Below are 13,832 nucleotides of genomic sequence, written 5' to 3'. Positions count from 1 at the left end.
GTCTGGTCTCTGAGCCGTCCTCGGAAGGACGCAGTGACTCTTCTCCGGGCTTTTGCATCGGTCAGGCATAAGAAAAGATGACCTTGGCTTTTCAAGTCACGTACGGCAGATGATTGGGGGGGGTTATTTCGTTAGGTTTTTTAGCTATTGCGGTCAGTCCAGTTACAGGCATGCTTACCTGATTATACACCAGAGATACGTTACTGGATTGGGTTGACATAAGAACTGTATTAGGAAACATAGCACCTGCTATAGCAGTTTCTCGTGTCCCTCTTCTGTGGCACTGGTGGCTACAGTATCTGCCTCATTTGGTAGGTAACTGTATGGCATGTGTGCTTCTTTTGAGGTGAGTTACAAGATAAATGTTTGTCCTAAGCATAAAAACCCCTTAAACATTAGAAAAATATATCTCTAAATACTAAAAAGAAAATCCCTTTTATTATAAGGGTGATCAAAGACTGGAACAGGTTGCCCAGAGCAGTTGTGGAGACTCCATCTCTGAAGATATTAAAAACCTGGTGGGGCGTGTTCCCGAGTGACCTGTTGTAGCTCCCCCTGCTTTGAGCAGGTTGGGGTTGAGCTATGCGATCTCCAGAGGTGCCAACCTGAACCATTCAGTGAACCTGTAGGCAAGCCAGGCTTTTGTGTTAATGAACTTCATACAGTAGACCTGAAACTTTGGTCCAGACGCAGACAAAATACAAAAATGTGCCCTCGGGTACTTAATGTTTTTGTTGTTCCTGTGAAAGCTTCTGAGGCTTTGTAGCTGGCTCAAGTAGCTTGCTGGTCTAGCTGAAAACCAACTGGGAAAAAAAAGTATATTTTCTATATAGATCTGTGAATACTAGAGTGGGCAAATAAGATACAATAGAAATGTGCAACTGAGAGCAGGGCAGTTCTTATTAACAAAACTTGCACTCTAATATGGCGGGAAAAATTGTAAAGCAGCATTTTGAATCACAAAACAGAGCAGTGGTCTAGTCTGAATCTTGTCAACAAGTTCTGGGGTATGTAATTGAAGCTGTTTCTTAGCTGAACTAGTGAAGATTTATCTTAATTAGGTATTGCAGATTCCTGAACAATTGGTAGAAATTTGCCTGTGTTGAATGGTTGCGTAGGCAGGACTGGCAGGTCTCTTCTTTATAAGTGCTTCTAGGAATTTTCCCTTCTGCCATCATCATCATATTGACTTTTTTTTCCCCCATGTTTAAATTCGGTTGAATGAATGCTGAAAATCATAAATGTTCTTCCCTTCGGAACCTCTCATTTCCTTGTCTGCTCTTGTGTCACCTGTTTTGTACCTTAAGATACAGTGCTCTGAATGTGCCTGCTCCTTATGTGTATCCACTGTCTGTTGAATGTCCTGAAAGCAGATTTAATAGCTGACAATGGAAGTATTAAGTTCAGTGTAGACATTAGTTTAATTTTTCTATTGATCCTGCCCAACTGACTGTAAAACTTGTTAATTGTCCTGTATTGCTTGTTAGAGGACAAGCAGCCATGGCTGGCCATGACTCGGGATCTCAACACCAGTTCACTGGATTTCAGAAGTACTTCAATTCCTATACCATCACAGGCAGGAGGAATGTATGTATTATGTATATTAACTTTTGTAGTCTAGTATAATGGTGTTTTCTGGGTTTTAGAATGAAACTAAACTTAACTTTTATGTTTTCCAGTATGTAATAGCAACATACACAGGCGTTGCAATGATCATCTTGTATTTCAAGCTTAGACCTAAAAAGAAAACTCCTGCTGTGGCAGATAAGTAAATGGTAAGTGGCTGGGGTTCTTCCAGGACCAGAATGATTCAGTGCCAGCCCAGGAAGAAAGAGTGACGAAGGACAAGTTGCTAATAATGCAATATAATTAGAGACAAGAGAGAAATACAGGCATGTGAACTTTATTTATTATTTTAAACCTCAACTAAACTATAGCATCAGCTTATTTGGGGGCATTCTCAATGAAGTAGGTTGTTAATGGGGGATGCAGAAAGTATGGGATACCAGTATTCTTTTTGTTCTTCTGACATGGTAAATGGGATGAGGGACAAAGAGTAAGAGAGGAAGGAGGAATGGACGGATGTTGCAGCTAGGTATATCAGGCTTTGCCTGCAACTGTTAGGTGCCTCTGGTCTGCCCTTTTGCTGTAAAATAGGGATAACTGTTGCTTTGTAGGTTATTGAAATAATAAAGTAGTACTTGAGGACTTATTTCTTAGTTGTACTGGAGAATTCCAAGCAGAAATTAATGCAGTCTGTTAAAACCTTCTTTGAACAGAGAAAAGGAGCACCATACAATGGAACTGTATATATTGTACACCTGATTATGCAAGACCCATATAGAAGTGATTGGACTTGTTCTTGTATAGCAACAACCAAGTGTTACAAAATTCTAGAGTCACTTTCAAATACAAAATTCCCACTGAAATGGCATTTTGAAAAAAATCTATGGGCTGTCTTCATAGTCTGCAAAAATGGGTAGAAAACAATAAGCTTGAGCATCGTTGCTGTATGTTAAAGGGACATCAGCTGTTTCTTCCTGGGTGTGCTGAAATTTGCCTGCTCATAATTAAAATTGTTTGGGCTTGGGGAAGGGGGATGCTCAGGTGCTAGTACCACTGTGCAAGACTTGCTATGTTTGATCTCTCTTCTCTTGGCAGGTTGCTGGCAAGTCTGAACCTCCAATCTGTGTCAATGTAATGCAAGCTGACGACCTGTTGTGGCTAATAAAATACAAATAATTACTTGTTTTATTGGAAATATGAAATGGTGCAACAAAGCATAAATGTGGCACTTTGCTTTTTTTTTTCCCCCTCTGTCAAAAAGTTATTTGTAGTGGAGATGGAGTAGCTGATTCCTGTCATTACTATCTTAACTAAACTCTTCTGCTGTTTTAACACATCCTGAAGTGTTCTGAGCACCTGGTAGTAACCTAGGAAACACCTCAGCAGCATGACCATAATACAGGCACAGAGCTTACAGCTGATCAAAGCATCTCCACGCTTCCACGTCATAGCGGATAACAGTATGCTTACATGGTTTGCAGTGACCTAGTTGCTCCCATTTTTTGCATTCCAGGCTAGTAGTTTACATGGAAACAGTGACTTCTTCGCTATTAATACAATGCAGATTACAACTTCTGCCTCAGTTGTCTGTATTTTGCATAGAACCTGTTTGGTTTTGATGGAAAACCTCCCAAAGTAGACTGATCAAATTATGGTATTTGAGCTTTTTCTGTTACTGGCCTCTCTTGCGGAGGTAACTGCCAGAAAGAAAATGGCTTGCTTTGCTGATGTTAAGCCCTTACAAGTCTGCATGTTCATGAACAGTGACTTAAGTAGTTCAGTACTTATTTTTCTTGGATATAGCCTCTTAATAAATAAGGTGTTCCTACCAGTTAGGTATATTCAGCCCCCTACCTGCCCAACACTAAAACTTGTCCATCAATCATGTTCTCCGCAGTGTCTTTCTGTATCTCAATTAACACTCAGTACCTTCCTTAGATGTCACATTAGTGCTGATGTGCGAATGTGATTATATGGCACCCTGCTTCTTGGAAGGGTGCCAGCAGCAGGGGTTGAACCCGGGACTTCTGATGCTAAAGGATGTAAATATACTTCCCAAACAGAGGGCAGCAGGAGGTAGGCAGGGTTGCTTGGAAAAAAAAAGGAGGGATAAATTACAGGGTCTTTGTGCTCTCCCACTCTAGTTCATGTATCTTAAAGCCATTTGTACATGCTGGGCCTTGTGAATAAATCTAGTCGTCTTCCTCTCCTATGAGTTTGTTTGCATAAATGGCCTCTGCTGTATACAACTTTCCAGATGAGTAGTGGTGGTTGTAACAGTGTAATAGATCTAATTAGCTGGAACCCATCACTTACCTTTAGAACGAGCTTTATGTGAGATGGCTAGTCATCAACTTACCATTTCTGAATTACTTTCTCTCTTAGCAGAGTGCTCACCCTTACAAGCACTGCTCTTGCTTCCATTGCAGCCATCAAGGGAAGAAAATACCTTCTTGTAACATATAGACACAAACTATGTGGTTTTAGTATTTATTATAATATCAAAAGTATAAAACTGTACAAAATACAAAGGCAGAATGTGGCAGTGTTTTCTTTAAGCTGTCAAAACTGTACATGCTTTGTTTTAGGTAACTTGTTTGAGTCACCATAACTGTACTTAAATCCAACTGGTCATATTGAGAGCTAGGAAATTTTGTTGAGGCACCATTACACAAAAAAAATCCAAAATAATTTAGTTTTAACCTTTTTTCTTTAAAGAAAATTTCCAGGTGAGCTTCCTAATGAATTTTCCACTTTATTTTGATGTATAATGCCTGTAATGTACCTTTACTCGAAGAGTAAGAGTCGGAGAAAGGATGAGAGGGGAGGTAGCTCTCCATTTACCTTCGAAATGTCAAGTCTTGTTTTTATTTTCACTAGAGAGCCAGCAGATTGTTCAAGTGTCCAAGCCCTTACTGGAAGTAATGAGGAATGCAAAACAGAGTTCCCTGTATACCACTTGTAAGAGACTTAAAAAACAAAAACAACCACACAACAAAAACGTACAACAAAAAAACCAAAACAAAAACAAACGAGCCACCAAACTAGGCCTGTCCTTTGGTGGTGGTGTTTTCTGTTCAAAGACCTACAAAGAAGTTATACCTCCCAGCATTTTGCATGTTTTACTCTTCCTTAGAAATAAAGCACAGCTTTATTGGTTGCCAGGAGGACATACTGGGGTGTAATGTTTCCATGGGTGGAAATTGTCACTTCAGCAGACAAGCTGGCCTTTCAAAAGCAAACTGACACTTAGGACTGATCAATCCTTGTACTCTGCAATAATGTTTCAATGTCTTGGCTAGTTTTACAGTTTGATATATTAAACCTTATGCAGAAAGGACACAAGTTTGTGAAGTTCTTCTAGATCTAATACAATGTAAAAGGGTTTAAGTCCACTTTTTTTAATAATGGGCATTTCAATTGTCCGTCAGTGTCCCCTCCCCCCTTTTTTTTTCCTCCATACAATAAAGTATGAAAGTAAACAAAGTTCACATTGCACTTCTAGTTGCCTATCTCACTTACAGCATTGGCTACCTGTGAAAACAGAATAACAAGATCTGTGTTTCTGATACCTCAAAAGAGCACGGAAGTTTGAAATCTTTTCAGGACTTAGCATTTGGATGCATAAAACCCACACATGTAACTTCGTGGCATTTCCCCACAAGCCTCTGCCTGTAGGATCTACTCTTTCAATGCCTTGTTTGTTGCTGTGATGCTCTCACCGTTCCTGTTGCCCAGCGCAGGCTATAGTGAATTAAACTACATTCTTCTCCGAAACTGAACAGTTCTTGCTTGTGCTTGAGGCTGATTAAACATTTGCTAACCATAAATTAAGTGCTTTAAAAAAATCATTTGAGAACACATACCAAGGCTGTTAACTTTCCACAAGTTTCAGCAGAGCTCAATACCATCTCTGAGAGGAGACAGCCATTTTCATATACACATATATATTTTTTTTTTTTTTATCAGAAGCACCATGAACAATTCCTTCTTTTACAGCCACGATGTCTTGTCAATCTCCAGCATTTTCAAACTGTGGATAAATATGAAACAGCAGAACTGAGAAACGCTGCTTGGCATTAGTTTACGTAGTTTCGTTTTTCCTGCAACAGACTAGTGGGATCCACCTGTACAAGACATTCCTCCTCGTCTTGCATCCTGAGGTCACTACTGCAATGACTTGGCACAGTCAGGCTTACAGCTTCCCGATTTACTGTGAACTGTAGGCTCCTGCAGCCAGCAGCAAGTTTCTTCGTGTAAAATGGAGGTGTACAACCGGGGTTGATTTGGTCATGTATGTACCTAGTAACAAGTCCTGTGAGTTTTCAGGCAAGTTTATATGTCCAGTGGCTGTAGTAAAGTCATCGGTTTCTAAATCTTCAAATGCCTTCACAGCATCCCACAGACGAACTGTGTTATCCATTGAACCTAAAAAGAAAAAAGAACAACAGTTTGAAGTCTTTTATTAAGAAAAAAGGTGTATAAAAAAGGTTACTGTGGAGAAAGTTAACAGAAATTAAAAGTTCAGAAAAGCATGTTTGCTCATAACTGTAGACTTATGCCCTCATCCTGCAAGGAAACAGACTTTAACAAGCTTCTAACATACTGAATGCACACATAAAAGCTACCAGGATTTCAGCTTTCCTGTAATCTAACCTGAATGCCCTGTGGATAAAGCACAAAGAACTACTCTCTCAAAACATTTGGGTTTGGATTATATCACCTAGCACTGAAAAAGCAGGACCATCCTGTGGGCTAGATGCCAATTTCAGGAAATGTTTATGATTCTAAGTCACATAATAACAGTTTCTTTGATACAGGGAAGACAGCAGAATTTTGCAGGCGCAGTGGCCTGTGCTTTCACTGGCACGTTGGTAGATAAATTGATCCCTGCAGGCTGGATCAAACCTGTACCCTGTCTGTTAGCTTTTGCTCCTGTAGTAGTGGCCCACCGAGGATTCTCACTGCACTGCATTTAGGAACATACTACTAAATAAATCCAGACTATTTCTAGCCTGGTTTCATGAAGAAATTACCCTTATGTAATTACAGTGTCTGTCCATCATTTCTTCTGTCAGTAACTTGAATTTGTTGGCTCATTTCAACCAGTTGACAGAATAGAACAAGTTTCAAATTCATTAAATTCCTATACTTTTTAAGAAAACAGTTCACTAAACATGAAGAGAGAAAACTTTGAGCCTCCATGGAGGTAAAACTGGCAAAGGAGCTCTGCTGTATCAGGCACCAGAGAACCTATGTGGACAGGCAGGAAAAACAAGCACGCTTCACAAGTTCTGCTGCTCATAGACCTGATTGTTAATATCACACACACATTTCTGTATCAAAAGTCTACCATGAAGAAATAGTAAGGGTGTGGATAGCTCGTCTTCCTTTCTATCCTTTCCTCTCTCTTCTTTTTAGTCCTGCCGCATGTCCCACTCTCATTCCAGTATCCTGCGCTTCTCCAGTCCAGCCACTTCTTGTCTGCCCTAGAGTTATTTCTAACTTCAGATTCCACCCCCAACACTGTACACAGATCCCAACCGTCACTATTATCTAACTGCGTAACACCCTTCCTTCAGTTCCTGGAAGAGTGAGGGGTCATTCTTCACAGTCCGGTGAAGTACTTGCCTTGTACCAGCAGTTTTAAGTTGCTGCTTTTGCTAAGCAAGTGATTCTACTTTGTCTTCCTCAATTTAAGGAACCAATTATATCGTTTCTCTTCAGACTCATGGAAGACAATGGAAACTTCACTGTTTCCAATGAATTTTACCTGATGCTAAAATCTCCCCATCTCTACTGAATCTGAGCGCGTAGACAGTGTCAGTGTGCCCTTTCAATTCTCCAACCATCAAGCCATGTCCAATATCCCACAGCAGAACTCTTCCATCTGTTGCACCAGTAGCCAGGAATCGTCCATTAGGAGAAAACGCCAATGAATGAATTGGTCCCTAAAACAGACATTTGGGGGGGACCAAACAAGTTAATGTAAGTCTACTCTCATTCAGTCAGTCAAGCCGTATTCGTTCTGAACGCTACTCTTCAGAATCTCATCACAGAAATAAAGTCACTTTCACATTGTGAGCGATAGGCCCTTACCTTATGTCCAGTGAATATTCTTACACAATTCCCATTCAAAACATCCCAGAGCCGTATAGTCCTGTCTGCTGAGCCCGTGGCAATATAGTTGGAGTTTGGATGAAATCGGGTACATGTCACATCAGCAAGATGGCCAGCAAATATCCGTAAAGGCTGGTAGTGATCCGTTGCCCACAGGCTAAAAAGAAAAGCTTTATTAATAAAAAGAACCCTAACGAAGTTCAGTATCTGTTGCACAACGAGGAATAAAAGGAAGTAATTATGCAGTGGTTTCTTACTGGTCAGCTTATTGAATTAGCAGGATCTGTTTTGGAAAAGTATAATTTTCAGAAGGGAGAAATAAAGAACATTCCATCAAGTTGTTAAACAACTGGAAGAGAATACTTCTAATCAGATGGTCATATAAGAGGACAGCATCTCTTTAGTTGTCAGATAATCTGATGTGTGTTGAAAAGAAAAAAAAACATACATTAAAACATTTGTTCAGTATTTTAATTGACATGAAATAAAATTTATTTCCAGTAATAAGGTAGGCTAGAGTATATCAGCTAATCACTTTCAGGATTAATCCACCACAAACTGACCCAGACAAGTAAAAAAACCCATCCAGTTTCTTACCGAGCCACTCTGTCGTGTCCCCCTGACACAAAGTAATAACCATAAGGAGAGAATTGTGTATCCCATACTGGATAGTTGTGTCCTTTATATCCCACCAAACATGTGAATGTTTGGAGACTCCACAGTCTGACGGTGCCATCCTCAGAACAGGACAACAGATAGTTCCTGTCACAGGAGAAAGTATAGCACATTACATATCAAAAACTTACACACGGACTTTATAACTATTGCATAAACACCGTGAGATGTCTATGATAAGAAAAACTGTCCACTGAACAGCATCTGTTTAGCATGTCTCATATAAATCAGCATTTTAGTGGGGTAAGCAACAATAATCAATTCAAACAGAATCTAGTCCTAGGCCCTTATGCAAGAGAGAGACAATTGGACGTTGATGACTAATTCTGATGACACTTACAGCAATACTATGGGGAGAAAAAAAATTTAAAAAACCACAGAGCTGGTCTTTACTCAGGAATTCCAGTTATATGAAGAAATGGCTAGTATACTGCTATGCTGTGTTACTTTAAAAAAAATAAAAATCTTTTAATATAACTCTAAACAAAATTTCAGGATTCCCTGAAAGAGAATTCATATCATGTTCACATTCTCAGGTCATAATTACAGACTCTATATTCATGTTCCACACAGTTTACTTCTCAGCTGTGTTTCTGTGATGGCTGTTTCCTGACTAGACACATGCAAAAGCAAAACTTCAGACATTTAAACCTCCTTTCTACCATCCAGACTCTCATAATTACATAATGGTTTTAAATCTCTTATTTTAAAGATACTATTCTATATATTTTGAAAATAAAGTCTCAATAGAATATGAGAAACTTGAAGAAGTGCAACGATATGCTACTCAGTCAGGTTTTATGTTTTGCAGTTCTATAAGTGAAATCAATGCTGCAATATTTTTCCTCTCTACAATTCAGTTAGTTAAAACCCAGCTTAAATTACAGTTTGGGGGGGAAAAAAAAAAAAGATTGTCTATTTTGCCATCTAAGTCCTGAGCCTCAAAAAAGATGCTGGCATCCTCAGCTCCAGTTGATTTCAGTACTAGCCGACAGTGCCCAACACCCTGAGCATAATGAGCACTTACACTCGCACATAGGTTCTTATAAGCTGCATAAGCAAGAACTGCTTTAACCTTCCGGAAAAAGCTGCATTAAGAACATGTTTGCATTCAGTAGCATACAATTAAAACTCAAGACAAGCAAACTAGTTAGCTTGTAAACTTATTTTACCTATCAGGACTGAAGCTGGTGCCATAGACAGGTCCACTGTGACCATATAAAATCTTCAACTCACTTGCTGTTTTCTCATCCATGATCCTCTCCAAGACATCGTCTGATTCTTTGTCGATGAGACTGAGGTCTGCAATATTTCAAAGTTCATGTATCACAGTAACTGTCAGAAGTTCAAAGATAAATGCCATGAACAGGAAAACAAATAATATTCTCTCTAAAAGAGGCAAGTATGATGTGAACATGATAAAGTACCAGGGAATTGTTAAGTTTGAAATATACAATGGCATTTAAAATATGTTTTTACCATTGTAAAAGGTGAAATGCTTTACATAAATAATCACTGTTTCTTAAGTCTTCACTGAGTTAAAATAAATTAATCCTGACGTGTGTTATTTTTCATACATACATTGTTCAGCCTCCAAACACAATAACATCTTGATAGAGATGCCAAATTTTCACGCCTTTTCCCAGGAAGTTAATATGCCACAAACACGCTTTACAGACATGTTTTGACAGCTGCTCACTACACACAACTTAAAATAACTTCTAGTCTGTAGGCTACTGTTTGCTGAACATCATGACCACATCTCAGTTAAATATCAAGATTAAGAAACGTTTGCGTGGTATCTAGCTTCAACTGCAACACATTGTTACATAAAGAGCAGAATTAAAGAAGCCTGGTTTCCATGAATTTGCGTAGGTGTTGAGCTACAGCACATTCTCCTCCCTCCTATAATTTCCCCAGGGTACCTCTAGTCTCTCCCCTAAATCACCTAAACCCAACTGTCTACTACACCCTGTAGTTACCATCCAGTTAAGAAGCAAGATGGCTACTTCCACACCAGTTACGGCTAGTTCCAAGCTCCATGCACTGACCACCTCCCAGCAGGTGTACACAACCAGATTTCTCATTCCTTTAAAAATGTTTCTAATGGTAGTATGTAAGATGCGATCATACATCTGTGCACATATTGTTTCTTCAAAGTGAAAGCGTCTAGCTGCTGAAGACAACCCTCCTGCCACAGACATCTTTCTCTGTTCACGCAAAACACAGCTGTCAAGTAATGCATGCTCATATTAAGTGTTGTCTTAATTACCTGCTGCTGTTTTCACACTACGTAGCTTTTTTGGAGTCACGGACCACACTCTGACAGTAGAGTCAGCAAAGCCTCCTACAATCATGCTAGAATCATCTGTAATATCCACTGCAGTCAGACCCTATACACAAAATATCCATTTATATTGTTTGTATCTTTCATGATGCATTTCAAATATTACAAAATCCTAAGTACTAATAAGAAAATTAATTCAACTTATTTACAAAAGTAAGAGGGAATTATTCTAGCATAGACATAAAGACACATAAATTCTTGCACCATTAAAAATAAAGCTATATGAATGAAGCCCAGTCAATAGTGACAAAACAGTACTGTTTTCCAGTATTTTGGTGCAAAACATCTGTAGAAGACACTTAGGGCCCCACAGGAAAAGCAAAAGAAGGAATTATGGCAAAATCAGAGCAAAAGCAAGGAACGTAGAAATTATATAGTTGAAGCAGTCTTTAAAGAGAATTTTAAACATTTTGGAACAAAAACTTTGCAACGCTTTTTCCAAATACTCCAATAACCCTTGCCAGTGCTGTTAAGTCTTCTGTCTTCATTAAGAGTGAGGTTTATAATTTTGATTCCCTTTTCCATATTACCCAAACTCTTCTTTTACCAACCTGGTAAGCATTAAGGAACGTGTAGAAACAGATGGAGGGCAGGCACTCGGGGCCAAGACGCACACGCCTTGCAGCTTCCTTCATATTCATTACTTTATCCAGCTTGTCAGAGTCTTTCAGTTCAGGCAGAGGAATTCTACAAGAAACACATTTTTACGAACTAAAAGCACCTTCCATATTGTTAATCTAAACAAAGAAAGCGAAACCTTCGCATGCAATCCTATACCTCAATAGTCAAATACGAAACAAGAATTAGAAAAAATGAAAGACTATGTAGAAGATTAACTGATGACAAAAAGAGCCAGGAACTTTAAGAATTTCAGACAGGCAGTGGAACAAGATAAATAATTGAGTACGACCTGCAAAGATTAGTGGGTAACTGAGTAAAATTTTATCAAGCGAAATCTAGATTGACTTGAAGGGCAAAGACAGAGGGTTATATGCTAAGCTTTCCATTACCTCCCTCAGAAGTCTTACGGCTAAAGCTGTGTACAGCCGAAATGGCCAAAATGCTAGAAATGTCACGTGAACAGCGATGCAGAATTGGCATGACAAGACTGGATTTAACAAGACTTCTCTACACATCGTTTCCTTGGTACCTGTTTTGGGGAGGAGCATTAGGATCTTGTTTTTTACTTTTTGACCCTACACTATCTTTTTTAGGTTTTTTCTTCTTTGGCTTTCCTTCCTCATTTTCTCCTTCTTCATCTTCATCATCCAAAGGCACATCAAACTCTGGTTCTTTCAATAAGCCAAAGAAAACCTGCAAGCCAATAAAACACACGAGACAAAACAGTAATTGCTGTTCTTATTGAAAACTAATTTTTTTAATGGAAACTTTTCAACGTAATAGTCCAAGCAATAGAGCTGCCCCTTTAAAACTGCTATGTTTAATATTACTGCATATATTACTGGTTAGCCCATAACAAACGTAGTACATGTTCTGCTGTTTTACCCAGCAACTGATCTGGACAACTCTTAAGTTCTCCCACCATCTCCGAGCACTTCCTTAAAGTAGAATCCCTACAGCTTACATAAGTTATCTGTATAGTACTGTGGTACTACACTGTCAAGATCTACACAAACAGCCCTTGCAGCAAGAACTGGCAGTAAGTACGAATTACACCTGCTGTTAGAAAGAGGAAGCCAAGGTGTCAATTTTAAAACCACAGAGTAATTCATGAGTTAGTTTAAGTTCAGTTCAGTGGGCTGAATACAAGGCTGTCTCTCAAAGGGGTTCAACGGTTTCTTCTACCAGACAGCGACACATCTTGATCTCTCTACTCTTGCCAACAACTATTTGTATAGTTCTTTTCCTTTGTTCTGTTCATGCTGTTTTTTAAGATCTCAAGTGACAACTGTCAGTCTATACTAAGGTATCTCCCTGAAAAACTAGGGAGAACTGTTCAATTATAAAAGTGCAACAATCTTTGCCTCCTACCTTTGCTTTATTAGCCTCTCGTTTTGCCTCCCCAGCCAAGCTTCCAACCATAGCATCTATCTGTTGTTTACTGCGAGGCATTCCATCAAAGATATCAATGTAAAGATGTTCCTGAACAATGTTCCAGATCTGATTGTTCTGCTTTTCCTGAAGATGCCTCTTCAAGAGCTGGTAGGAGTCACGAGAAATACGCAGCACAAACTTGCTTGTTCGGAAATCCAGCATGGTCTCGTTACCTTTCATATGTTCTTTTTTGGTTAAGCTAGATAATACACGCAGGTCATCCTGGTAATAGCACTCCTGGTCCCCATGAAATCTATTGAAACAATTTAAGATACGGTAAGAGATTTATTACAAAAACATTATCTCCTAAGTGCACACTTATTTACATTACTTTAACATGAAACATATATGTAAGGACCTTTTGGAAGCTACTGACTACATATGGGATTATTTTTCTGCTGAAATACATTTCATCCTGGGGAAGATACACCAGTGACTTACTGTATACAGTAAGAGCATTCAACAGTTAAAAAACAAGATTAAGAGAACACACAAATGGAACCTCACAGAATTTCATACACCCAAAGGGTTCTCACCTGAAGTAAATAGTTACACTAACATGTTTATTTACAGAAATGAAACCCTAATTTGTGGTATCATAAAGTACAGGGCATTTTTTATTAGGCAAGACTACTTGGATGTATTTATACCTGATTCATTATATGAATATGCACATTTCACAGTGCATATGTTTCTCACTCTCCACTTGCATTATCTAATAGCTAACATATGTCTATAGAGTTTTCCTTTTTCACTCAAACCATGTTATAAAATAGTTGTGGCAGGGAACATTTTAACTATTACAGAACTGGTTTTGCTGACCATATTGGAGGGAGACAAAGTTACTCTTTTGGACTGAAATATTTCATAATTGGCCTGAATCCAGAAAACAAATTAAATTTAATTTTCTTCTTGAGTGATAAAGAAGTGAAACATAGTAAGAGCACAGAAAATTACAGATTAGCCATAAATTAATTCCTTTAATCTCATTTGAAGAATTTCAATATACATGCTATGACATTAGCAAATACTTACAGCGTACATTACTTTGGCATCTCAGTGCAATTTT

The 13,832-nt window shown here is 38.7% G+C and overlaps 2 protein-coding genes across 2 annotated transcripts in view; one reads left to right on the top strand and one right to left on the bottom strand.

Annotated features, from left to right (window-relative positions):
• Positions 1–1,478: 1,478 nt before the first annotated feature.
• USMG5 (up-regulated during skeletal muscle growth 5 homolog (mouse)) lies at positions 1,479–2,782 on the top strand. Its single transcript, XM_009328435.1, has 3 exons — positions 1,479–1,587; positions 1,680–1,775; positions 2,662–2,782. The coding sequence occupies exons 1-2, from the start codon at positions 1,501–1,503 to the stop codon at positions 1,770–1,772; spliced, it is 180 nt and encodes a 59-aa protein (XP_009326710.1). The 5' UTR covers positions 1,479–1,500; the 3' UTR covers positions 1,773–1,775; positions 2,662–2,782.
• A 2,288-nt stretch (positions 2,783–5,070) lies between these two features.
• The window catches only part of TAF5 (TAF5 RNA polymerase II, TATA box binding protein (TBP)-associated factor, 100kDa), a 12,975-nt gene continuing 4,213 nt past the window's right edge, over positions 5,071–13,832 (bottom strand). Inside the window, exons 3-11 of the mRNA XM_009328448.1 lie at positions 12,701–13,016; positions 11,859–12,022; positions 11,260–11,395; positions 10,634–10,754; positions 9,534–9,663; positions 8,284–8,448; positions 7,666–7,843; positions 7,340–7,517; positions 5,071–5,994 (exon numbers count right to left, since the gene is read on the bottom strand). Of these exons, the coding sequence (XP_009326723.1) occupies positions 5,777–5,994; positions 7,340–7,517; positions 7,666–7,843; positions 8,284–8,448; positions 9,534–9,663; positions 10,634–10,754; positions 11,260–11,395; positions 11,859–12,022; positions 12,701–13,016 (1,606 nt within the window). The 3' untranslated portion in view covers positions 5,071–5,776. The remainder of the gene's footprint in view (positions 5,995–7,339; positions 7,518–7,665; positions 7,844–8,283; positions 8,449–9,533; positions 9,664–10,633; positions 10,755–11,259; positions 11,396–11,858; positions 12,023–12,700; positions 13,017–13,832) is intronic.

This window comes from Pygoscelis adeliae, unplaced genomic scaffold (genome assembly GCF_000699105.1).
Source record: "Pygoscelis adeliae isolate BGI_AS28 unplaced genomic scaffold, ASM69910v1 Scaffold317, whole genome shotgun sequence".
Lineage (NCBI taxonomy): Eukaryota > Metazoa > Chordata > Aves > Sphenisciformes > Spheniscidae > Pygoscelis > Pygoscelis adeliae.
This window is presented reverse-complemented; position numbering and strand designations above follow the sequence as displayed.

Excerpts from the sequence above, each read along its gene's own strand:
- USMG5 (XM_009328435.1), top strand. The coding sequence starts at position 1,501 with ATGGCTGGCCATGACTCGGGATCTCAACACCAGTTCACTGGATTTCAG. Across the intron at positions 1,588-1,679 it reads CCATCACAGGCAGGAGGAAT|TATGTAATAGCAACATACAC; the intron begins GTATGTATTATG and ends TATGTTTTCCAG.